General features: G+C 39.9%; 1 protein-coding gene across 7 annotated transcripts in view; it reads left to right on the top strand.

Annotated features, from left to right (window-relative positions):
• The window catches only part of FAM227A (family with sequence similarity 227 member A), a 50,607-nt gene extending 24,413 nt beyond the window's left edge, over positions 1 to 26,194 (top strand). For 3 of the 7 annotated variants that reach the window (XM_072973523.1, XM_072973526.1, XM_072973525.1), the window contains 6 exons: positions 1,383 to 1,467; positions 2,149 to 2,243; positions 8,883 to 9,040; positions 10,798 to 10,950; positions 14,364 to 14,500; positions 21,002 to 21,096. In XM_072973523.1, coding sequence (XP_072829624.1) covers positions 1,383 to 1,467; positions 2,149 to 2,243; positions 8,883 to 9,040; positions 10,798 to 10,950; positions 14,364 to 14,499 — 627 coding nt within the window. In that variant the 3' untranslated portion in view covers position 14,500; positions 21,002 to 21,096. Of the gene's footprint in view, positions 1 to 1,382; positions 1,468 to 2,148; positions 2,244 to 8,882; positions 9,041 to 10,797; positions 10,975 to 14,363; positions 14,537 to 21,001; positions 21,127 to 25,908 lie in introns of those variants that run through there. The other 4 variants (XM_006207177.3, XM_072973524.1, XM_072973527.1 and 1 more) reach the window with 4 other exon arrangements.
• Positions 26,195 to 26,539: the final 345 nt, after the last annotated feature.

Here is a 26,539-nt window from a genome sequence, read left to right as displayed (position 1 = left end):
TCCCAGTAACTATTTCAACACTGTAGAAGTCAGTAGGTGTTGGACAACGAGCTGCATGGTGGATGGGGCGTCCTTTCAGCTTTCTTCTTCCCATTCAAGTGCCATGTTTATATAAAAGGAAACTGATGATTGTTGAGGCTGGTGGACTGCTTGTCTGCCATCTGTTTCGCATTGCCAAACTCCTACTCATCCTTCAAGACAGAACAAAAGTGTCTTCTCTCCTTGGAAGCCTGCCAGCTCTCCCCCAGACAGAATCAAGCGTTCCCCATTCTGGCTTCCTTGGATACTCTGTTGGTACTGCTTGTGGTCGGCTATTAGCTGTTCCCCAATATTTGTTGTTTCCTCTCTCTATAAAAAGAAGAGAACATTTTTAGCTGGGCATGTACATGGCCAGAATAAAGATTGCACTTCCTAGCCTCCCTTACATCAATGTGTAGCCATGTGAATAAGAGCCAGTTAATGAGATATAAGTGGATATGCCATGTGGCAGTTTCTGGGAGCCTTCCCTGAAAAAACAGCTCACGTGAATCTTTCGTCTCTTTGTCCTTTTCTCTGTTCTGCTGCCTGGAATGTGAATATGATGACTGGAGCTCTAGGTGCCATCTTGGATCCTTAAGAACAAGGGCCTTATCTTAGGAAAGGTGGAACTGTGGGTGGAAGAAGTCAGAGTCCCCGACGACTTATCGCAGCAGAAATACCACATACACCCTGAATTGCCTACTTTCAGACTTTTGTGTGGGAGAGAAATTTCTGCCTAGTTTGAGCCATTATTAATTTTGGGTCTCACATATGTCATTCACATATGAATCTAATCCTAAGTTACATGACCTCTCTAATAAACATGTGGTACTTTCCATACCTTAGCATAATTGTCTATTTACTGTTATCTCCCCTGCTAGACTGGGAGCTCCTCTGGGCCGGGACTAGGTTTCAGGTTCTGCGCAGTGCCAGACACATTAGTAGTTGCTCAGTGAAGTGTGTCCCGAAGGAGATGTGGTGAGTGATCGCATGAAGAACTGCACAGTGTCCACGGAGCACTTAACTCATGCACTTTGCATGCGTTATCTGACTTCATCCTCATGAGAACCCTAGCAGGAAACCAAGGCAATCGAAAGGGCCAGTGACTTGCCGAAGATCACCAGCCGCTGAATGGCAGGGCTGGAAATGGAACCCCAGTCCCCAGCCCCTGTGTTTTCCACATCAGCCACTGCTTCCCACCATGCTCCCCGGCTGGAGGGCTGAGTTGTCTAGCTATGTCTCCCTCTACATGTTCCTTTGCTGCGAACAGGGAGAAATACCTAGGAAATTGCGTGTATACTTTTGTATTCCTCTCACGGCCAGTTTTACCAAATTTGTTCATCTATTTTTTTCCTCTTCTGGAGTCTTCTGATATAAATTCAACCAGCGAGAGAGCCTTTTTTGCCAAGAATCCAGCGGATGGCTCACAAATACAGAATACTGCAAAAGGTACATTAACCACCTAAAAGGGAAATGTAGGCTTTTGATTTAGGTTATTTTCCCAAAACCTTAGTTCCTTGTATTTTTTTTTTTAATTTAGTCTACCACCCTCATTTACACCTGTGTTTCTAGCCTTGGGCTTTGGCGTCAAATAATATCTTATAAGAAGATGTAATTGTCTTTTCAGTCCAACAAGCACTATTAAGTTCTGCTTTTGTGATGGTGAGTTCAGCACAGTGCTAATGTCTATGGAGAAGAGAGATTGTTGGCAGTGGGAGAAAGTAAATCTAGAATATTCTATATTCTATCATAGCACCTGAGTTAGTGTTACACTTATTATTTACACGTCTGTTTTTTCTTACTAAGCTGTGAGTTCCTTGAAGACAGTCTACTTCCAGCACCCTGGGTGGGCCCAGCACATGGTAGAGGTTCTGTAAATGTTGGATGGCTGGAATGAAGGATGGGCAGATACATTAGTAGATGGACAAGTATATGGCTACAAGTATATATCTGGCTAAAATGCGAGTGAAAGTCTGTGAATTCATAGAGCTACTTCCTCTAGCATCTCCCAATGATCTGAAACTATCCAGGCATTTTCACATTAATCAGAAGCTGAGATCTACCATATGCCCTTTCTTACCACAGCTGACAAGCTCTGTTGATCATTTTTTGCTAATATTGCATTGACAGAGCATAATTATCCGACTCTGGCCTTGAGGAAAACAACACAACAAGTGAAGGGGATACCAGTAGCAAAAGAATACGAGCATATGCTTCCTAAGCAGGTGAGCGCAAGATTTGAAATTTAATAGTAGATGTGATTTAAAAGCGGCTAGGAGAGCTGGCTAGAAAAACTAGCTCTGTGAAGATTTCAGGGTAAGAACTGGGTTATTTCTGATTGTACACTCAGATGATACAGTCAGGAAATCTCCTAAGAGTAATTACTGACTGAGGTATGCACAAGTTGAGTGAGCATTTTGCCTGGATTTCTCCAGGATTTAAATTACTTGCTTGAAGCTCGGGAACCTGGGTGTAATGGAAAGAGATGGCTGAGTCTCAGTTTCCTACTGTATAAAATGGGGGCAATAATTCCTAGGTCACTGTGTTTTTATGAGGTTTACCTGAGGCAGTGATGATAATGAACATGTAATGAACACTTACTCACTACTTGTCAGGCACTATACTAAACCTGAGCGTGCAGGATCTTTTATTTTACTGTCACAGCCTCTCGAGAGAATTATTCCTGCTATTCTTTAGTTTATTAGTGAGGAAAGTGATGCTCAGAACAGGTAACTAATTTGTCCAAGTTCACAAAGCAAGTAAGTGATACAGCCAAGGCTTCACAAAGCAAGTAAGTGATACAGCCAAGGCTTGCGTTCAGGTCTGACTCTGAGCTCTTAACTTCTGAGCTCTGCCACCAGCACAGTCCCCAGAAGGCAAGAGGCACAGGAGTAACATGTTTTCTCTCCTCTTCTCCTCCCCTTCCCCACACACCTCAGCGCACTGTAGTTTACATCAATGGCACGTTCAGTCTTAGGTAGAGGGAAGAGGCCCTTAGGATCCTGAACAGGGCAAGAGGTTTTGAGGTTTCCCCAGGCCACCACCTAGCAAGGGAGTCAGGCCATAGGACTTGGGTCAAGTATAGCAAGTACTGTAGATTTCTTGAACTTTCTTCATTTCTCCATAATTATTCCACTGCCTATCTCCCCTCAGCATTTAGCAGTGAAACTTTTGAGAAGGAGCAGGGCACGGTGGAAAAGACAGACAGACGCGGGTTCAAATCTTGGTGCTGCGTCTCCTCGGCTGTGTTACTTGAGCAAGTTGTTTAACCTTTCTGACCTTCTATAAAATGGAGGCAATGAAGCCCAGCAGTGTTGTGGTCCTTCCTGCTGACAGGGCTGGTGGGGTTGCCCTAGAGATAGAGGAAAGGAGATGAGTCATCGTGTCCCACTCTGTGATCTGCCCTGGCGGGGTGGGGAAGCCCAACAGTTAGAGCGGATGGTGGCAGATTTCAGCAGGAGTGGAAGGCAGCTGAAGGCCTGCGCGTGGCCTGGCAGACACATGACAGGGGAGTGCCTCAGCCAGCTATGCCGGGGGGCCCCGCTGGCTGCTCCTGACTGAAGAGCCAGCGCGTGACTCCACCACTTTAACAAGCGCACCACTGATATAATCTGCTGCCCGCCTGCCCCTTTTTAATACCATAGTTTTTATCAAAAAGATAATCTTTGCCCATGGTAAAAATCAAACAGGCTATGTAATTTAAGGCTATATAATAAAAGGTAAATCTCTCTTCCACGCCAGACCCTATGCCCCTTTTCCAGAGACAAACAAAATTTCCCATATATCCTTCTAGAAATCTATGAGGCATGTCAAGGAATATAAACCTTTTTTTAAAATACACATTGGTATATTATATTCATTATTTTGCACCTTGCTTTTTCAACCTAACATATAATAGCTCACAATTATTGAGAGCTTACATTCCAAACACATCATACCTATTAATTCATTGAATCCTAACACAGCCCTATGAGAAGGAGGTTTTATTTATTATCTCCATTTTATAGATGAGAAAACTAAGACTCAGAAATATTAAGTATTTTGCCCAAAGTCAAATAGCTAGCAAGTGGTAGAGCTAATTATATCTTTCTTTAATAATATAATTCACATACTGTAAAATTCAGCATTTTTATGTACAATTCAGTGGTTTTTAGTATAGTCACAAGGTTGTATCATTATCATCCCTAATTTCAGAACATTTTTGTCACCCAAAAAAGAAACTCCATAGTCATCAGTGGTCACTTTCCCAGCTTGGTCCCCTCTCCCCCTAGCTTCTGGAAACCACTAATCTACTTTCAGTTTCCATGGATTTACCTATTCTGGACATTTCATGTAAGTGAAATCATACAACATGTGGCCTTTTGTGACTGATTACCTTCACTTAGCATCATGTTTTCAAGGTTTGTCTATGTCGTAGCCTGTGTCAGTACTTCAGTTCTTCTTATGGCTGAGTAGTATTCCATTATATGACTACACCTGTCCTGTAGAAGTGGTCATTGAAGGCCATCCCTTACAGTGTCAGTATGTGCCGGCAAACACTGAAGAAAATTAAAATTTCAGTAGATAAATAGGTTAATTGTGAAACGTTCATAATATGGATACTCTGTTAAAACAGATTTATATCATCTGATATGAAAGATTGTCAGTCAACAAAGTCTAAAGTTAATAAATCAAGAGAATACTATAGGCAATGTGTTTAGATACTAATGAGTGAAAAATTAAAGTTATAAACATTGTGTGTATTATGATTCTATTTTTATTTTTAAAATATGTTTTTGGTATAAAATTGGTATGTGCATATAAAAAAGTTTGGAAGGATACATGGAAAAGCATTAATGGTATTTATTCCTGGGAAATGCAGGTGAGGATGAGGACTTCTATCATTTATTTTATATATTTCTACATTGTATGAATTTTCCACAATGAACATAAATTTATCTTGTTAAAAAAATAAGGGTTTTTACACAGAGATAGCAGAAACTGATATCTAAATGTCAAAATAAAGAACTATAAAAAAAGAAATACAGTTGGCCCAGAACAAGAAGGAGGTTGGTTCCACTTCAGATGGTCCCATCTGGCATGTGCTCAGGGAGAGGGACCAGGCTGGAGAGAGAAGGGCCCGGGAGTTATTGAAGGCACTGAATATGTTTGGGTTGGAGAAGCAAAACTTAGAGAAGATGTGAGGGCTCTCCTCAGATATTTTAAAGACTGTTATGTAACACACAGTCCTGGAGGGAGAGGGCTGGAATTACAAAGAGGCAGATTTTTATCTAGGGTAAGAGAGAACTTCATAAGAGTCCAAGCTGTCATTTTAAACCAGCTCTCCCCTCTAGCTCTTCTCAGACCGTCTGCAGGTTCCTGTTCTAGCTCTGGCTCTCAAGCCATGTCATTCCTCTTGCCGGTGTCCTTGTCAGTCTCCTCCTCTGCTTTCTACCTGCCCCTTGGAGCTAATGTTCCAGAACGTCTCTCCTCTTGTTCAGTGGCCTATCTTTGCCCAGTCCGGTGGCTGTGATTCAGTTCTTCCACTCCCATCCCAGTTGCTGCACCCAAAGCCCCTCCCCGCCCCACACCTGGGAGCAGAAACCAGTTGCTTACCGACAACAGAGCTAGATGTTTCAAAAGGCAGCGCGTTCCTTGTTTCCAGAGAGAGGGAAGCAAAAATGGACAAGTACCTATTGAGAACATTACTGAAATGACGTGTATCAGTTGGGATTCTTTGCTGACAAGTAACAAAATCTGCCAACTTGAGCAAAACTGGAAGAACACTGAGTCACTGGGCAGTGTGAAAATCGGTCCAGGGACCAGGAGAAGACTCGAGGCAGTTGCAACCCTCGAACCATCTCTTCAAGGTGACATCTCTGAAACAGGTGAACCCCCATGTGTTTTCAGCCTATATTTCACTTTACTCAAGACTCAAAATCCCAGAAGCGGAAGTTTTGATTTACCAAACTTTGTCCACGTGCTCCGGCTCTAACTGGGTGGGTGAGAGGAAGGCTGGGGCTGGCGGAGCCTGTGAAGGCCTCTGAGTAGCCCCCCTGTGGCCTTTGGTGGGGAGCAAAACACTTGATTTTAAAGTCCATCAAGCCCCAATGCAGTAGAGGGCAAATAAACTCCCCCAAATACACAAGAGTTGGGGTGGTTAAAAGGGGAGTGAATACTGGGCAGCCACAAGAACACGTGGATAAATGTGGATCTAGATTTGTGGATCCTAGATCCCCTTTGGACTTTTCTAGACTTTGAAAAACTTTTTTCCTCTAAGTAAGTTCATTAAAACAAAAATGACTGCTATCTGGTATCACCATCATTTCATAAAAGAAACGTCATTAATGTGAAAAAGTAGAAAAGACAATCTCAGAATAAAAGAGAGTCCTTAAAGTGAATACATTTACTTTAGGTCAGGTTTATTACAATGTATTTTTCCTTGTTTCCCTCATTTTGCTGGAGCCCAGTGAACACAGACTGGCCCCCATTTGGAGATGAGGTTTTAGGAATCATTGGACTAAATAATCTATAGTTTCCCTACTAACCCCACGTCTCTATGATTCCAGTGGGACCTTGCTATAGATTAGTGGTTCTCAGCTGGGGTCACTTTTGCCCCCTAGGAGACATTTGGCCATGCCTGGAGACATTTCTGGTTGTCACAGCTGAGGGTGGGGGGCAGAGTACTACTGGCATCTATCAGGTCGAGATCAGGGATGCTGCTCAACATCCTACAGTGCACAAGACGGTCTCCCACAATAGAGAATTACCTGGCCCCAAATGTCAAAGTGCCAAGTTTGAGGACCCTGCTATAGACAGAAGAAATCTCATTAAGCAGTGAAAATGAACAGGATTAGAAAGTAGTGTGGTTAGGTGCTGCTGCAGCCTTTATTCATGAGACAGCATTTGTCTGGTTAAATTATAATCGCTTCTTCAAAATAATTTTTTTAAACTACAAAAGTAGTACATAATCACCACTGACATTTTTGGGGAAAGGCAGAGGAATATAAGGAAGGAAAACAAATCACTCTTAGCCCTTGCCAGTCTCTTTCTTGATCTCTGTTTCTTCTTGGCTGTCTATTAGCATCTCAAATACAGCCCGTCCAAAGCAGACCTCTTTTTTTTTTTAATTGAAGTATAGTTGGTTTATAATGTGTCAATTTCTGGGGTGCAGCATAATAGTTCAGTCATATATATGTACATATATTTGTTTTCATATTCTTTTTCATTATAGCTTACTATAGGATATTAAGTATAGTTTCCTGTGCTATACATTATAAACTTGTTTTTCTGTTTTATATGTAGGAGTTAGTATCTGCAAATCTCAAACTCCCAGTTTATCCCTTTCTACCCTCTTCCTCCCCTGGTAACCACAAGTTTGTTTTATATGTCTGTGAGTCTGTTTCTGTTTTGTAAATAAGTTCGTCGGTCTTTTTCTTGGATTCCACATGTAAGTGATATCACATGGTACTTTTTTTTCTCTTTCTGGCTTACTTCACTTAGAATAACAATCTCCAGGTCCATCCATATTGCTGCAAATGGCATTATTTTATTCTTTTTTTATGGCTGGGTAGTATGCCATTGTATAAATATACCACAACTTCTTTATCCACAGAACAGACCTCTTGATTTTCCTGCTCCTTCAACCTGTTCCTCTCCAGGTCTTCCCACCTGAGCAGCTGGCACCTAGCCCTTTAGAGCCATCCTTGACTCTTCTCTTTCTCACACCTACATTGACTCCAGCAGTAAATCCTGCCAATTCTGCTTTCATGGTTTATTGCAAATTCCATCACTTCTCACCTGTCTCCCAGCCACCCGTTCCTAGCCTCAAAACCCCCTGAACTACTGCAGTCATTTCTCCACACATCAGCTCAAGGGGTCTTTAGGAAAAATTAATCAGGTTATGTTGTGCCCTAGCTCAAAACCTTCCAGTGGCTTCCATCACACTTAGAACAGATCCTGACTCCTTCCTGTGGCCCAGAGACCCCACATCAGCCTCATCATTTATTCTCATTTGAGCCATGCAGGCCTTGTTTCTGTCCCTCAGCTGCACTAAGCTTTGTCTGCCTTAGGGTCTGTTGCGCTTGCTGTCCCTTTGCCTGGAACATGGCACAGATCTTCCTTCTCTCATTCAGGATCCACCAGGATCACTCCTCCTCAGGGCAGCCCTCCCCAACCATTCCATGGAAAAGATTCCTCTCTTCCCCGGTCTCCCATCCCACCACCCACATCCCTTGCCCTGCTTGATTCTTGTCTGAAGTACTTATTATTCCATAATATCATGTTATTCTTTTATTTCTTGATTTATTTACTGTTTTTCTCTCAACTATAATATTAGCAATCTCCACAAGGGCTGAAATTTGTCTTATTCTCCGCTTAAACTCCAGCATCTAAAACAGTGTATATACATAGTAGTCACCAATAAATTTTTGCTGAATGGATTGTTAACAGTTTGGTAACTATGCTTCTAGTATCTTATTTATCTTTTTTTTAATTGATTTCATATAATTATATTTATTTCATATAAAATACATAGTAGTATCTACCTAATTTTGTATCTTAATTTTTAAAATCTACTATGATAGCTGAAACAGTACTTTAGTACCAATTCTTCATGAATATTTTAATTATGCCATTGGGTAGAAATACCAACATTTTCTCCTTGAACATTTAGGTTGTTCTAATCTGTTGCTATAGTAATTATCACTGCAGTAGACATCTTAGTGCCTAAATCTGTTTTTTTTCTTTTTTGTGGATAATTTCTGTAGGAAAGCATCCTAAAACTGGAGTTACTGGATAAAGGATATTAATACCTTTACATTTCTTAATACGGGCTGTAAAAATGACAATATCCTTCATTTTTTTCCTCTCTTCTTCCTGCCCAGTCTTACCTTGTCTGCAGAAGCCCTGAGCTAACTTCAAACCTCTTTAACATTTACGGGAAGAGCCCTCTGATTGTGTACTTCCTCTATAAATACGCCACTCTGCGGCAGCATGGTGAAGACGTGTTGATAATCAGGAGGGAAAAAGCCAAGACCATCCCATATCCTTTCCACCATGGGCAGGACACGCATTACTCCAGGCCTCAGCTTCCTCTTCCCAGAAGCCGGGGTGGGAAGAGAGGCATCCAGCCCTTAGCACAGTCCCTGACACATAGCAGGGGCCTGTCAAGGGTGACCATTGTTACGAGCCTATGGGTCAGAATCTTGCTCATTTTAGTTCCAAATCCGCCTCATGCACTGGCTATATGGAACCCTGGGCAAGTCAGATTTCCCTGTGTGCAAAAATCTCTTCCTATCTACTGGAAAGAATGGGCTACTTAGGGACTCTAACAAACTTCATACTTTGCAACTCAGTAATGCCTCCCACATGCTCATTGACCCCAGAGTGTATGTATTGATCAGGAATTTTGGTATCTAGGTATGTGTTTCATCTGACACCCTCCTCACACACACCCTTCCTCCAGACCCATCAGCAAATTCCTGGCCCCGTTGACATTTATCCTAAAGATATAGTAAAAAGCTCAGATCTTAAGAAAACGGGTTTGATATGTGTTGGTATCCTGAGTCTTAGCAGTTTACCATAGAGGGTCAGAACCTGGAATCAAGTAGACCTAGACTCAGGAACCAGTTCAACTGCTTACCAGCTGAGTTATCTTGGGCAAGTTCCAGCTTCTCTCTGAGCCTCATGTTTTTTTCACCTATAAAATGGGAATAACAGTACCTCCCTCATAGAGTTGTTGTGCAGAGTCCAGGCACAGTAGAGGTAAAGGCTTAGCACGGTGCCTGGCAGGCAACAAGTGATTGAATGTCACCCATCTGCATGCAGAAGGAGTCTTCATAATGAAGTAGGTAGGACTTAAGTCCTGCCGTATGACACTTCATATCCACAAACCTATTTATATATGTATAGGAAGAGAATAACAACAACTCAGTTCATAGCACTTTATTGTTTATAACGTGCTTTCCCTTATATCACCTCATTGTTCCATGACAACAGTTGAACGCAGTAGAAGTAGTCTGGGTTACACAGCCCTAGATTTGAACCCCAGCTCAGCAATCCACTGGTTTTAAGATCTCATGTGCACAGCTTAACCAATAAGCTCAACATCTTTACCAACTCATTCCTAAAATAAGGATACTTATACCAAACCAATAGTGTTGTGACCAGGGTTAAATGGCATACAACTGGTACTAAAAAAAATAATAACTATCATTATTATTATTAATGTCATCTAAGGTAGGTATAGATCCCTACTTTATAAATAAGAAAATGGAGACATAGAGGATGACATATATTGTCTGAGGTCCCGCAGCTTGTGATGAGTGTAGCTGAGATTGTGACCAGTTCAGAAGGGGTGGAGGGATTGGGGAGGTACAGAGAACTTTTCAGCAAACAAACATGAGATAAGGGAGGAGGATTGGGCCCAAAAGGAAAGGAAAATTGGAATCCTTTCCAATTTACCACTGTGATAACAGAGTAAGAATTTTAGATGACAACCTAAGAAAAGCATTTCCTAGCCCTTCCATCAGCAGGAGGGGAGAAGAACTTTATTAAAAGATGGGGAACAGCATAGCCATGGAGAGGATAGCTAACCTCTTTCTTTCCAAAGCAGACCATGATCAAAAAGCAGGCCACGGAATTATTTCCGGCTCAGATTTCCTGAAACAGTTTTCTACACCCTGCCCTCCCCCCCACCCCCAATCCCCCTCCTCCCCGTGCACTAGACACAGCCAACTAATAATAATGCTGAGTCAACACCGGCTGACAGTGTAGGGTTTTCCTTGACATGAAAGCCACTGAGTCCACCCTGACGTACACTGAGGTCATCAGCCTGAGCCTGAGCAGCATGAGAAAGTGGAGGGATAAATTGCGCCAGTTGAACCAGCTTCACTGGAGTGAATGGAATTACTTCGACAAGTACCTGAAGGAGCTGCACCACAACTTCCTCAGGTATTTAAGGGTCTTTCGGGGGCAGTGCCATGGTTTCAGCATTGGAGCATCAATTGCCACACGTCACTAGTATGTAACTGGGGGGCCAGCTCATTCGGTTTTCTTGTGGTCAGAATGGAAACTCCACAATAACAGAGACCAGATCTTTTTTTTAAAAAAAGTTGGGTTTTTTTTTGTAACTATAGAAACATTTCAAAAAACCTGGAAAAAGCACCTGCATATACACATTGCCAACATTTTTCTATAAATCCTTCTGTTCTTTTTTTTTTTTTGAAGAGTGATTTATTTAGTTAGTTTTTGTTTGTTTATTTGTTTTTATTTGTGGGGGACATAATTAAGTTTATTTATTTCTTTGTTTTTAGAGGAGGTACTGGGGATTGAACCCAGGACCTCGTGCATGCTAAGCATGCACTCTGCCTCTTGAGCTAAAGCCTCCCCCATGGACTTTTTTTCTGGGCACATATACCTGCATCTCTAAACAAAAGTAGTGGAGTCATGATGTCAAACTATTTTTTAGACTTTTTTCCCCCACTAGCAGCATATTATGAACATTTTCCTGGGCCTTCTCCATTTGCAATATTTTTATCCTACTTAGAACGATTTCAGACCTTTCAGAAAAGTTTAAAGGATAGTGCTGTGAACACCATATGTGCTCACTGCATTTACAATTATGCACATTTTGCCACATTTTTCTTCTCTCTCTCTAATCATTAGGTCAAATCAGATTTCCCTAATTGTGCCCAAAGTACCATTTTTGGTTTTACTTGCTGCCCCAGGATCCAATCAACATATTTTGATGTTATCACTTTGTTGTCTTTTAGTCTGTAACAGTGCCCTGCCCCACAGTTTGTTGTTATTATTATTTATGACACGGACTGTTTTTAATAATTCAAGCCACATTCTGGATTTTTCTGATTATTTCTTCAAGGTATCACTTAACTTGTCCCAGTAGATCTCATTTTTCCTATAATCTGGACGTGGGATCTATACTAGAGGCTTGATTAGATTCAGGTTAAATCTTTTTGCCAAGAGCGCTTCATAGATGACCTAGTATATTCATGTTATACTCCATCGGAAGAAACTTAATGTCAGGTTGCCCTGCTGCTTGGTTAAGGTGGCCTCTGCCAGACCTCTCCATTGCAAGACTACAGTTTTGTGTTTCTAGTCAGTCAGTAATGAGTGGTGTGATTCTTTGAGGCTGTGAATATGTTTTCTCAACAATCTTCATCCAGTGGTTTTAGCATCTATTGATAATCTTTCCCTAAATCAATTGTTACATTTGGGGTTGCAAAACAGTGATTTTTCTACTTCTACCATTCCTCCTACATTTAATAGCTGGCATTTTTTAATTAAAAAAGAACTCACCTTTTTTTCACTCTGTATCTTTCTCTTGTGTCTTCTCTGCCTACCCTCATAACTCTCTCTTGTGGCAGTTCACAGTGTCAGGGACCCAAGCTCCTTTTATCTTAGTGCTCTATAATCCTCATCCCATGATCAGCCTCATGGTCCAAAATGGATGCTAAAGCTCCAGCCATCAGGTCTACATTCCTGCCAATAGGAAGGAATATGGGTCCAAGAAATGCATTCCTCCTGGAAGTCACAAATAAATTTTCCATTTTCATTCCATTGGCCAGAACTTAGCACCATATCACACCCAGCTGTGTCATTAATGAAGCAAAAATAGTTTAGGATTAACATTAAATTCATATAGGATATTCAATATTAAGTCTACAGAATATTTATTTCAGAAATATATAAGGAAATCCCTTTTAAATAAAGACATCCTTATCAGGTGAATTACAGTCAAGATTTTTAAATTCAGGAGCAATTTTGTAGTTATATGTTAGTAAATACAAAATACATTTTGTAGTTATGTTGCTAAATACATTCACTTTTTATTGGATATGGTATTTTCAAGAAGCTCATCGTGGCTTCTATTAATAATGGGATTCTCAAAGTTTTGTGTCTAGGAAAAAATGGTGTCCTTAAAACTCATCTGTGCTGTTAGACATCAGGGCAGTAGGATATGACTGAGCAGGGGCACAAAGGGGCTTCAGAGTGGCTAGCAATGTTTTGTTTCTTGATCTGGATGCTGGTTACATGGGTGTGCTCAGTACATGAAATCTTGAGCTGCGCATTTAGAGTCTGTGCACTCTGTGGCATCTATTTTATATTTCAAGGAACTTTTAGATAATAGTGATCACCTACATCTACCAGTTTAAAGGACATACTTGTTTACTTGTGAGTTCAGAGCCCTGATCCTGAAGCTTGGGGCAAAGCACCCACAGTTCAAAATGCTCTTTGCAGAACTTTATGAAGTGTTTCAACATATGATTCTGTCTTACAAGCTAAAGGTGCTTTTACTACTGGAAAATAGAGGCCTGAGACGTGTATAGGCTTCAATATCTTGAGAAAAGAGAATACAGAAAATACTATCGAGGAGTTTTTGTTAGAAAATGTGGTCATAACAATGATAAATGCAGTTCTGTTTGTTCTTTGATTCTCCACTGCAAGCAGAATCAGGCTTCAAAAGGTTAAGAAAAAGTTGTGGCAGAGGATCCCAAAAGTGAGAATGTTGTGTCAACACAATTTTTACCTTTGACTAGGGGAAAAAGACCCCCATTGTTGGAATAACCACTGGTTTAGGCCCAGTTCAATATACTTTTTAAATACCAGTCATTTTACATCTATTCTGCAGCAGCAGAGAAGTAAAAGACAGCATCTTAATTCACTTGAACGTATATTTATTGCTATTTTGGCTGCCTTGAATGTCTGTAACCTGCTTCTTCTTCGAGTAAATGACTACTCATATTTCAAAGGTCAGCTGGTATATTGTGTACCCAAGCTTATCTGAACACATTTTGCTGAAAAACTTCTCCTATAATAACACCAGCAGCAGCAGCCAACATTCACTGAGCACTTCCTGTGTACCAGGCACTGTGCTAAGTGCTTGACCTGTGGTAACTCAGTTTATCCTCACCACAACCCTAGGTTCTATTATTGCCATTGTGAGGCAAGTACACTGGCATGGAGAGGTAAAGTAATTTGCCCAAGGACACACAGCAAGTGACAGAGCCCCAACTTGAATTCAGCCTGTCCTCAAGCTCATGCTTCAGCTTTCTCTCAGATCGTTGGTTTTCCTCACCTGTCTTCCTACTTTAAGCATGTGTTTCATTGAGGTAGGGAGCACATCTCATTCCTCTGTGTCCCCCACGGCTAGGTGACTCCCAGCACGGAGCAGGGGCTTGGTGACTGGGTTGCTGTGTGGTCAGCTCTCTGCTCGTCAGTTGCTCTTGACAGATGTAATGAGTGAACTTGTAAGTATTTGTCTCTCTTTATGTACGAAGATAGGAGTGAAAAGATAATGCTGACTCTTTAGTCTTTTTCCTTGTGTCTTTGTGCTTTCCCCACAGGGAAGTGAAGAATCTCAAAGAGCAAGAGATAAAAAAAAGGCAAACCACATGTTCCTCCAGCCTTCACCTCTCATTGAGGAATCCCCTGAAAAGAAACCTAGAAGAAGCCATCAGAGGAAGACTGAGTTTCTTTTAAGGTTTGCAAGAATGAAGACTGTGGGAAAAGTAGAAATGTGAATACTGCAAGAATTTGTAATATATGGGAAAGAACACAGAAAAGCCCACTCACTTTTATGTGTTGCTCAACTCTCATTTTTATTATTACTAATGGTAGTAGTAAGAGCTACCAATGACTTTATACTTCCTCTGTGCCAAGCATTTGTACTTTATGAACTGTATGTCAGAGCTCTTAGGTTGCAAATGCCAGGAAACCAGCTCAAACTAGCTTGAGTGGAAGGAAAATCTCGTGGCTTCAGTAACTGGGAAGGCCACAGACAGGCTGGCTGCAGGCACACTGGATCTAAGGGCTCAATGATATTTTCGATTCTCCCTCCCTTTCTCTCTCAAACCTCTTTTCCTCTGTGTGCTGGCTTGCTTGTCAAGCTGCCTCTGACCTCAAAGAAAGAAAAAGGGCCACAAACAGCCCCATGCCTATGTCCTTACGGTGCCTGACCTAAAAGGAAGAGACACCCTCTCCCAGCCTCCATAAACCAAGCCTCATCAAAGCCTCTGATGCCTCTGCTTGGGTCATGGCCCCACCCATCCTGTCTGAACCAACACCGTGTTCAGAAAGAAGCAGTGCTGTGATTAGCCGGACCTGATTGTCCCTGTGGCCTGAGAGAGCAAGACAAAGTCAGTGGCATGTAGTAGAATGGGTGAGATGCCATCAGACAGAAACCACATGCCCACTTTATTTATATCTGAACACAACTCTATTAGATAACATAACACCTGTTTTACTGAATAGAAAACTGAGGCACAGAGAAGCCAAGTAAACACTGAATAAAGACCTACTATTCCAGGCACTAAGGATACAAAGAAATAAATAAGTTAAAGTTCTTGCCCTCAAAGGTTCATAGTGTAGAAGGAGGAGAAAGGTATGTAAATAGATAACGTGCAACAAATTTCAGAGGTCCAAAGAGAGGACTTCAAAAGAGAACAGAGTTCTTTATATTTGCTAGGCTAAGGGGAGGGCAAGAATGGGCTGGCACTCTAGGCAGAGAGCTGTTCAAGCCACTTTGCAGAGCTGAAAGCTACCAGCCTCCCAGTGGGTCTGGCTGGTCAGGGAGTAAAGGAGAGTTGAGGAGGGAATGAGGGGCTTCAGAAGGTCTCACATGCCACACCTGGATTCTGCTATCCTGTAATGCACAGGCATCCAAGAGTCTACAGAAATTATAATTTTCAACTCTGGAATTTACATCCATTATTCTAAATAACATGCTTACAAATGCATTTCTTGATTTTCTTCATTTTAGATGTTATCTGTTCATAATGGTTTCCAGGTTGTTAAAAGCTGTCAAAAACTAAGCAGCATTATTTACCATATTTGCAAATGTATCATATATGTTCCATGTATATTCTATTAATATATTCTGTCAGAGAATGTGATCATAACCAGGACAAATAGAGTTTGCTGCTTGTTTTTTTCCTCTCCCATGCAAGCAGATATAGACTTCAAGAGGTTAAGAAAAAGTTATGGCAGAAGATCCTAAAAGTGAGAATATATCTTATAAATTTCTTTTTTTTTTTTTTTTATCTTGAATTTCTCCTCAGGCCCTCATCTTCCTTCAATCTGGGCTGGTGTGCTCAAGATCTGCTTTCAGTTACCATTTTGGGGCTCTTCTTCACCATTATCCTAGGACTTCCCTTAGTCAGCTTTACTTTGTTGGTGTCTCTTTCCCAGGTCACATGTCTTTCTCTTTCTTGTTTTACTCCCACATTTTGCTGGAGCACATCTTCTAGTAACTCTCGAAGAAAAGGTACATAGAAAGTTTTTTTAATCTTTACATATCCAAAATGACTGCTCTTGATTAATATGTGACAGATGTTTTGCTGGTAATAAAATTCTAAGTTAAAAGTCAATTTGCCTACAACACTGTAAACTGACTATACTTAAATAAAAAAGAATGCAAAAAAAAAAGTCAATTTGCCACAGAATTTCGAAAACTTTTTTTTCTACTTTCTAGTTTTGCTGTTTAAAAATTTGATGCCATTCTGATTCCTATGGCATTCTCTGTTATCTTCCCCCCAAGCCCCCCGCCCAGCCATGGAAGGTTTTGGGATATTGTCTTTGTCCCTCTTATTCTGATGTTTCACAATTATGTGCCTTGGTGTGACTCTTTCTTTTTTTTAATGTTTCATTGGGATTGAGAAGCCCTCTCAGACTGGAGAGCTGTGCCCTTCAATTCTGAGAATTTTTCTTTATTACTTCTTTGATAGTTTTCTTCCCTTTATTTTCCTAACTCTGTTTTTTGAAACTGTTATACTCAGTTGTTGTACCTCCCTGACCGATTCTCTAGTTTTCTTATCTTTATTCTCCTGTTGGCATCTGTATGAATTTCTGTCCTACTTTCATTTTATATTCCACTGAGTTTTTTCTTCCTTCCCAATCTTTATACTTTTTATTTTATTTTATTGTCTTATTGCACTAGCTAGAACTTCCAATACAATGTTGAAAAGCAGTGGTGAGAGGAGACATCCTTGCCTTGTTCCTGATCTTAGTGGGAAAGCTTCAAGTTTCTTACCATTAAATATGATGTTAGCTGCATTTTTTGTGATATTTTTTATCAAGTTGAGGAAATTCCCCCTATACCTAGTTTGCATCATGAATGAGTGTTGGATTTTTAAAGTGCTTTTTCTGCGTCTATTGACATGATCATGTGATTTTTCTTCTTTAGTCTGTTGATGTGACAGATTATATTAATTAATTTTTAAATGTTGAACTGATCTTGCATACCTGGGACAAATTTCACTTGGTCGCAGTGTACAATTGTCTTTATACACTGTTGGATTGCTTTGCTTATATTTTGTTGAGGATGTTTGCATCTATGTTCATGAGAGGTACTGGTCTATAGTTTTGTTGTAACATCTTTGGTTTTGGTATTAGGTTAATTCTTGACTCGTGGAATAAGTTAACAATCCCTCTGCTTCTATCCTCTGAGAGAGATTGTATATAATTGGTATAATTTCTTCCTTAAATATTTGTTAGAATTCCACCAGTGAACCCATCTGAGCCTGGTACTTTCTACTTCTGAGGTTATTAATTTTTTATTCAATTTCTTTTACATATATATATTCAGATGGTCTATATCTTCTTGTGTGAGTTTTGGCATATTGTGTATTTTAAGGAATTGGTCCATTTCATTTAGGTTTTCCAATTTGTGGGCATAGAGTTGTTCATAGTACTCCTTTATTATCTTTTTAATGTCCATGGAATTGGTAATGATGTTCCCTCTTTTGTTTCTGATATTAGTAATTTGTGTCCTCTCTCTTTTTCCCTTAGTTACCCAGACTAGAGCTTATTTTCAAAGAACCAGCTTCTGGTTTTGTTGATTTTTCTTTACTTATTTCCTGTTTTCAATTTCATTGACTACTCTAATTTTTATTATTTCTTTCTTTCTTTTTCTTTTTCTTTTGCTTACTTTGGATCTAACTTGCTCTTTATTTTCTAATTTCCTAAGGTGGATACTTAGATGAATGATTTCAGATCCTTCTTCTTTTCTAATATATGCAGTGCATATAATGCTATAAATTTCCCTCTAAGCACTGCTTTCAGCAACTCACAAATTTTGGTAAGTTGTGTTTTCATTTTCATTTAGTTCAAAATATTTTTAAATTTCTTTTGAGATTTCTTCCTTGATCCTTGTATTATTTAGAAGTATGTTGTTTAATCTCCAAGTATTAGGGGATTTTCTAAGTCTGTTATTAATTTCTGATTTGATTCCATTTTGGTCTGAGAGCAGACATAATACGATTTCTCTCTTAAATTTATCAAGGTGTGGTTTTTGTTCCAGAACTTGGAGTGTCTTGGTGAATGTCACATGTGAGCTTGAGGAGAATGTGTATTCTGCTAATTTGGGGTGATGTAGTCTATAGATGTCACTTACACCCGGTTGATTGTTGGTATTGTTGAGTTCAGTTATATCCTTACTGATTTTCTGCCTGCTGCCTATGTCCATTTCTGATTAGAGGGGTGTTGAAGTCTCTAACTGTGATAGAGGAGTCACTTATTTGTCCTTGCAATACAATCAGTTTTTGCCTTATGTAGTTTGAAGCTCTTTTGTTAGGAGCATACACATTAAGAATTGTTTTGTCTTCTTAGAGAATTGTCCCCTTTATCATCATATAATGCCCTTCTTTATCCCTGATAACTTTTCTTGCTTTGGAGCCTGCTCCATCTGAAATTAGTATAGCTACTCTTGCTTTCTTTTGATCAGTGTTAGCATGGTATATTTTTATCCATCCATTTACTTTTTTTAAAAACATTTTTTATTGAGTTATAGTCATTTTACAATGTTGTGTCAAATTCCAGTGTAGAGCACAATTTTTCAATTATACTTGAAGATACATCTATCCATTGTCACATTTTTTTTCACTGTGAACTACTACAAGATCTTGTATATATTTCCCTGTGCTATACAGTATAATCTTGTTTATCTATTCTACATATGCCTGTCAGTATCTGCAGATTTTGAACTCCTCCCAGTCTATCCCTTCCCACCTTCCCCTACCTTGGCAACCACAAGTCACAAGTTTGTATCCTATGTCTATGGGTCTTTTTCTGTTTAGTATTTATGTTTTTTTTTAGATTCCACATATGAGCGATCTCATATGGTATTTTTCTTTCTCTTTCTGGCTTACTTCACTTAGAATGACATTCTCCAGGAGCATCCATGTTGCTGCAAATGACGTTATGTTGTTGTTTTTTATGGCTGAATAGTATTCCATTATATAAATACACCATATCTTCTTTATCCAGTCATCTGTTGATGGACATTTAGGCTGTTTCCATGTCTTGGCTATTGTAAATAGTGCTGCTATGAACATTGGGGTGCAGGTGTCTTTTTGAAGTAGGGTTCCTTTTGGATATATGCCCAGGAGCGGGATTATTGGGTCATATGGTATAGGTCTATTCCTAGTCTTTTGAGAAATCTCCATACTGTTTTCCACAGTGGCTGCACCAAACTGCACTCCCACCAGCAGTGTAGGAGGGGTCCATTTTCTTCATGGCCTCTCCAGCATTTGTCATTTGTGGGCTTTTGAATGATGGCCATTCTGACTGGTGTGAGGTGATAACTCGTTGTAGTTTTGATTTGCATTTCTCTGATAATTAGTGATATCCATCCACTTACTTTTAATCTTTAACTCCATTCTCTTTTAAGGAGCATTCTCATAAGTCCCAAGTAACATTTCCACTTACATCTCATTGCTAGAACATGACTACATGGCTACAGCAATGTCTTTTTAATAAAGCATTATTTTAAAAAACATTTACAATGTTCTTCTATATTAATAATAATTATAATTATTTTATGATATTAATGATGTATAACTTACCATAAAATTTGCCCATTTTAAGGGTATAATTCAATGATTTTTAGTAAATTTACAGTTTTGCAACAATTACTACAATTTAGCTTTAGAACCTTTTCATCAACCTAGAAAGATTCCCTCATGCCCATGTGTGGTCAATTCCTATTACCCTCTCCCTTTTTAATAACCTCCCTGGAAATACCATATAATATTATCAGTTTATTTCAAGGGCCAGGTATTAGTCACATGGTGATGTTAGTTTCAAAGGAGACTGGGAAACGTGTGTGTGTGTTTTAATCTGGACACACTGTCATCTTAAACAAAACCTGGCTCCATCACTAAAGAAAAAGGGGAGAGTGGATGATGGGTTGGTAACTAGCCTTCTCTATCACAGATAGATGGTGTTTTATACTCTCCATTTAAGAGATGAAGAAACCAAAGCTTAATGAGTTGAGAAATTTAACCAAGGAAACCCTTTGATCATAAACCTTTCAGTCAAAATTTTCCTTCAGACCAGAAAAAGAACATCTTTTTTACAATAGCACTTTAGCTTAAGGCCCACCTGTCTGAGGCATGGAATCCTATTAGTTCAATGCTGATTCATTAATAGTCTTTCTGATATCCACATTAGATTCTGAGAAATAGACAAAGCCAACTAGTCCAGTTCACCAGTATTACTGCTATTCCCTCAGACTTGACTATCTTTCAACTACTTCTTAGTCTATCAAACCCTTGGCTAACCTTTAAAACCCAGCTGAGGCATCACCTCCAGGAAGTCTTCCCTGACTTGCCTACTTCAGGGTATTATCCTGTGCTTTCCTGATCATGTGCCACAGAACATAGCCTGCTAGTCATAGATTTGCTTGTCCATCTCCCTGGAAGCTTTATCCTTGAGGTTGAGAGTATTGCCCTAGACAATCTTTTCTTTCTAGGGTCTATTCTAAGGTCTGGCACCCAACAGGTCCTCTGTTAGTACTTAGACGATGAATGAGGGAGTCGTCACAGTGTTCAGCACTCTGCTTCAGTTATTTATTATTGCCAGTGTTATTGATTGATTTGTAAACTTTTTCTTTCAATACCTATCAAGATTCCAGTGAAATCTTCAAAGAAATCACACTGAATTTTTGAGCCAATTTTTGTTGAGGTCTTTTTTGTTGCCCCCACAGGAAGGAAAAGAAGGAGAGAGAGGGAGAATGGAAACAGCAGTTGGACTGTTCTTCCTTCTTAACCATCAAGCCCTGATAAATTCTCTTTCCTGAAACTACAGAATCTCTGATACTTATGCTACCAGGTAGGGAAGAACAACAACAGGAGAAAAAGAAAATTGTGGCCAAAGGCTGAGAAATAGAAATCTATTCCCAGGGTAGGGGAAAGATTCTACTATAGTTTTTCCTAAGCTGAGTGAAAAGCATGAGTGGGGAGTTTTTTGCTTAGGTCACCACATTTATTTGTGCATTTACTCTTTTACCCATTATTTTACTTAAAATATTATAGCTTACAACACTGAATTATAATAATGGCTATCGTTTACTAACTGTTCACTCTGTGCCAACATTAAGCTAAACATGACCTCATTTTAACCTTCATAACAGTCGTATGAGCTAGAGATTATCCAGTGCATTTTCTACAGCAATAAGCCCAGATTTGGAGAGGTTTCAAAAGTTTCCTGCAGCAGATCCCAGGTAAATAACAGTAGATAAGGCACAGTACCTATTCTCGAGGGGCTCACAGTCTGGTCAATAGAAGGCAGATATATCAACAAATAAATCCCATAAGTTCCGGAGGTGCTATTAGATAAAGGGGACAAAGAACGCAGCAGCCGGCCTAGGAGCCATGCAGACACACCTTATGGAAGTGGTGTCCCTTGACCTGAATCTAAAAAAGGTAAGAAGGTGTTTGCCAGGTAGAAGGCGGGGAACGAGGCAAGAGATTGGCATTCTCAGTAGATGGAGCAGCAGAGGCAAAGGCTCAGAAGCAGGAAGTAATGTGGCAAGAGGTCAAGAAAGTATGGGAGGCACTGGAATTTGACACAACACTGTAAAATGATTATAAATCAATAAAAAATGTTAAAAAAAAGAAAAAAAAGAGGAAAAAAAAAAAAAGAAAGTATGGGAGGGGCTCCAGGAGAGGTGAGCCTGGAGAAGGGATTTCCATGAAGTACTTTATTTTCTAAGTCATGGGGAGCCATGAAAGATTTTACACAGGGAACTATGTGGCCATATTTGGATTTTAAAAGTCCTGGTGGCAGATAGTGGGCTTCATGAAGAGAGTATGTATGTATCTTGGGGGATTTGCAAAGTCTCCCACAAATATTTACCTCTTCATGGAACCTTGGCTACACCTCTTGATTAGTAATCCCCAAGCTTTCCTGAACTGCATCTCTCTTAGTAAAGCATTTATGAGAACTTAGCCCCTAATAATATATTAATTATTCAGAAATAATATATATAGTTCTATGCTAATATAACATATACACTATACAGAAAATAGAAATTAAGAAGAATGAGATAAGAGTATATAAATAGAAGTTCCAACATCTTCTCCGATAATGGATCCATTGTGGATCCATCTTGTGGTCAGGGATGACTACTCTGGATGAACTCCAGGTAAAAATTAACCAGGTAAGGGAGTTACCTTTTAGTCTCCCCCACAGGAAAAGAAGAAGCAGTAGAAGGAGCTGTGACTCTAAATAGATCTGGGGTTTTGAATCTTTGCCCTGCCCTCTCTGTGACTTTCAGTTAAGTCACCTAAGTTCTCTAGGCCTATTTCCTTGGCCATAAAACATGTGGAGGATTGCTTTGTGTAAAATAGCTGACCCATATAAAAAGCTTAGCATAGAACTTGTCAATAATTTAGAGGCAATATATCATTATTTTCATAAAGCTTCTTCCATTCCTTAATCCAGGAGGCCTTCAAGCATGCCTCCTTGAGAGCACTGGTCTGGACCAGCCAGGTTCTCACCCCTTAGGGCAGTCCTTACCCTGTGCTTACCCGTCGTGGGGCACTGAAATACTGATGTTCCAGAAAATATATAAGTTCTTATTCATAGGGAAAAGCCTCCAAAGTCGAAGAGTTCCACATTCAGATGGGACACAGTCCCCCTCCACGCCTCTTTCAGAGATCACTAAGAACTGGTGACCCCAGACTTTAAGGAGCCTGAAGAAGGCCATACCCTGCTTTTTCTGTTCCAAACACTGGAAAGGAAATTGAAGGGAAGCGGTCTTGGCCCTGTGCTAGGCATGTTCCAACAGTTATCCCAGGCTCCTTGTGGGTCTCTTTCAAAAATCCGTATCTCATCGTTGCTACTCCTTTGCTTAAAACCTGAAATTTCTTCTCAACCCCTAAAGATCCTAGGGATAAAATCCAAACTCTTAGACTAGAGGCCTTCATGAGGAGGCCCTGCTCACCTCACCTCTGTCTCCACCCACCACTTCCAATCACCTTTCAAGCCACACTGAGCCCTTGCAGCTGCATTAAGAGGCCAGGCTCTTCCAGCCTCCAGGCCTTGCTTGGCACAGCTTCTTTCTCTGCAGGAAATTCTCCCTCCCACCCCTGGCCTCCTTCCCCAGCCAGCTCCTGCTGCTTCTTCAGAGTCAGTACAAATAATATCTCCTCCAGGATGCTTTCCCTGACACACACACACACACACACACAGATCAGGGTTAAATACTTCTCTTCAAAGCTCTCAGACCTCTTGTAACATGAAAACTTGCTGAGCCCAAAGCAGAGCAAGGAACTATGTTGGAACATTCTGGAACTGGGAGGTTTGGGACAGACCCATTTTTGAGAAAACAATCCAATAGTTGTTTCACATACTTACTGCTCTAGAATAGAGGACGAAGCCAACTTTAAGCGCAGATGGACTGAAGGGTAAAGGATCAGATGCTGACGTACTTGGGGCATTTTCTTTAGCTCAGAGCCTTGATTCTGCCATCTGTCGGGGACAGGACAACCAGAAGTCATAGTGCTCTTTGCAGAAACCCATAAAAATATTACCATTTAAAATTCTGGCACCCAAATAAAGGACTATTGACTAGCATAAAATATGAATCTTTGGTATAGCTGCCAAGTTATCTTAAAATAACACAACACATAATATGTTAGGAAATTACAACTCATTTTTTTTCTTAATTGTAACTTTTAGTTATTCATTATCACCTTCAGCAGTGGCACACAACAGAGCTGTGTTTGCCAGGCCTTTGTTCTAAGCATGATCCGTGTATTATTTAATTCTCACAGCACTCTGTGAGATACGGGATGTTGTCTTCATTTTACAACTGAGGCAACTGAGGCTCAGAGAGGTTTAGTGACTGTTGCCCTGGCTCTCACATTTGGTAAGGAGTCGAGCCGGCAGATTTGAAACCAGCTGTCAGACCCCAGGGCCTGGACTACTATCTAACTATTTTTAAGAGAAGGCTTAAAAGGTAAGCTTAATATGAAGAAAGTCTTATCAATTCATATTTTCCTTTGATTAGAGAAACAACCACTGATACTGGAGTTTAGCAGCATGGTTTGCACCCCATTGGCTTGGGCTATAGCTCTCCAGGTTAAGAGGGGCTTTAAATACTATTGTTTTGACATGTGTTTCAGAATGGAAGAGGAGACCAATCAATTCCGTTCATTTTAACGAGTATTTACTGGTCTTTCCTCTTCCATGAACATACTTTAGACAGTTTATCGTCTGGCTAACTCCTGTCTGACCTGTAAAGCCCTGCTCAGAGGTCATCATCTCCAGGAAATCTCCCCAGACTACCCTGTGATTGCCTATTTTGTATTCCATTCTTTTCCAAACATAATCTACTAAATATGTCCTACTGTAGTCATACAGTTGTCTGTCTCCCTTCGTGTACAGTGAGTCTCCCAAGTTCAGGGACCTTTTCTCATTGAGCATTGAGTCTCCTGCACCTGCTCCTGTGGCTGGCACATAGTAGGAATTCAGCGAATTCTTGGTGAGGGAATTGAAAATTAGCTAATTTGTGTTTAACATTCTGCTTCAGTTAATTGCTTATAGAAAAAATAACTGATTACATTTAGAACTTTGCCTCTATACTCATAAAGTTAGGAATAAATCCTCTTAAAAGGTCACATATAGATTTTTAAATTTTTGTTTTTATTTTAATTAAAGTAATACATATTCATCCTTTAAGAATCAACTAGAGAGGCAGCTCTGGATCAGACCACCTGAATTTTACTCTCAGCTCCAAGACCTACTAGCTGTGTAACCTTGAGCACTTACTTAACTTCTGTACGTCTCCGTTTCTTTATTTGTAAAATGGGAATGATAATATGTATAGCAGAAGGTTGTTATGAGGATTAAACTGGTTAACATTTGTAAAGCACTTAGAACAGTGCCTGATGTAAAGTAATACATAAGTACATATTAAATTAACTGATTGGATTAACTGATGCAAAGCATAATATAGGCTTATTAAATTAACAAATTAATATTTCTACAAAGCTTGTTACAAAAAATTGCACTCCTCCAGACCCCCTTTCACTTTCTTAACTGGTGTTTTGGTGTTTGTTTTCCTCCATATGTCTAAATTACCATGGTGCTCTGGTTCCTTGCTTTTCCAGTGTTAGGCATTGCTTATTGAATTCCCACTAGGAAAGGTAACGACTAGGTTCTCTCTCACATGCACACACTTCCCATTTCCCATCCTCTCCGTGTTCTGTTGTGAGTTTGGTTGGATCATTAATCAGCACTGGTGTACAGTCAACACCATTGCCTGAGCTATAGAGTATACTTTGGTTATTTTTATTTTCTTGCAGAATGTTTTGCTACCCCTGGAACTAAGTCTCTTTAATCTGCCTGTTTTCTTTTTTTTTTTTTATGTACTTATCATTGTTTATCTCTAAATTCTCCAAATTGGTTGTATAATCTCCTAGTACATTCAGACACTTTACATAGTCTTATGAATTTCACCTTCATTTCCCAGCCTTCTGACCTGCTTCACTCTAAGTGGTTGATTTCTAGACTGTTCATATAATCATGGGGATTCCCTTCTTCATTCTCTTGATTGCACTGGTGTTTAAATCTGTTTCAGTTTATGTCTTTATGGTTCATCCACAGAGAGGTCACCAAGAAGTCAAAACCAGTGCAGAAAAATGAAGTAGTCTTCCTTATCCTGTTACCTTCCAACTGACCTGCATGAAGCCTTGTTCAAGAATCGGAAGAATTTTGGGGGTGAAACCTGAACATGTTGTTGGATTTGATCTAAAACTGGAACAACAAAACAAACAAGTAAAAAATAATACTGCAATACATTTTGTCATTCTCAGTCCATAGGACAAAGAATATTAAAGTCCACTTCTACCCTGGGCCAAAGTCAGGATTAAATTGATGTTAAATCACCTCATTCATGAATGTACTTACTAATTCTTTCATTCACTTGTTCATTAATAATAACACTGTAGACTATATAATATTATTATGTAACACAGTAATCATAGGAGACATCATTTATTGAGTATTTATTATGTTCTGATTGCTCTAAGTCCTTTTTAGACATTGTGTCAGTTTAACCCTCCTGCCCTCTCCTCCCCGCAGGTGGGCGTTGTTACCTCTGTTTCTTCTCAGAGGACACTGGGGCTTGGAGAGGTTGAGAAAGCACTCACCAGTGTCTATCCTATACCATGCCTGCACGTACCAGATCCTGTGGATAGAGAAATGAACAAACATAGTCCCTAACCTGAGAGAACAC

This window comes from Vicugna pacos, chromosome 12 (assembly GCF_048564905.1).
Source record: "Vicugna pacos chromosome 12, VicPac4, whole genome shotgun sequence".
Classification (NCBI taxonomy): domain Eukaryota; kingdom Metazoa; phylum Chordata; class Mammalia; order Artiodactyla; family Camelidae; genus Vicugna; species Vicugna pacos.
This window is presented reverse-complemented; position numbering and strand designations above follow the sequence as displayed.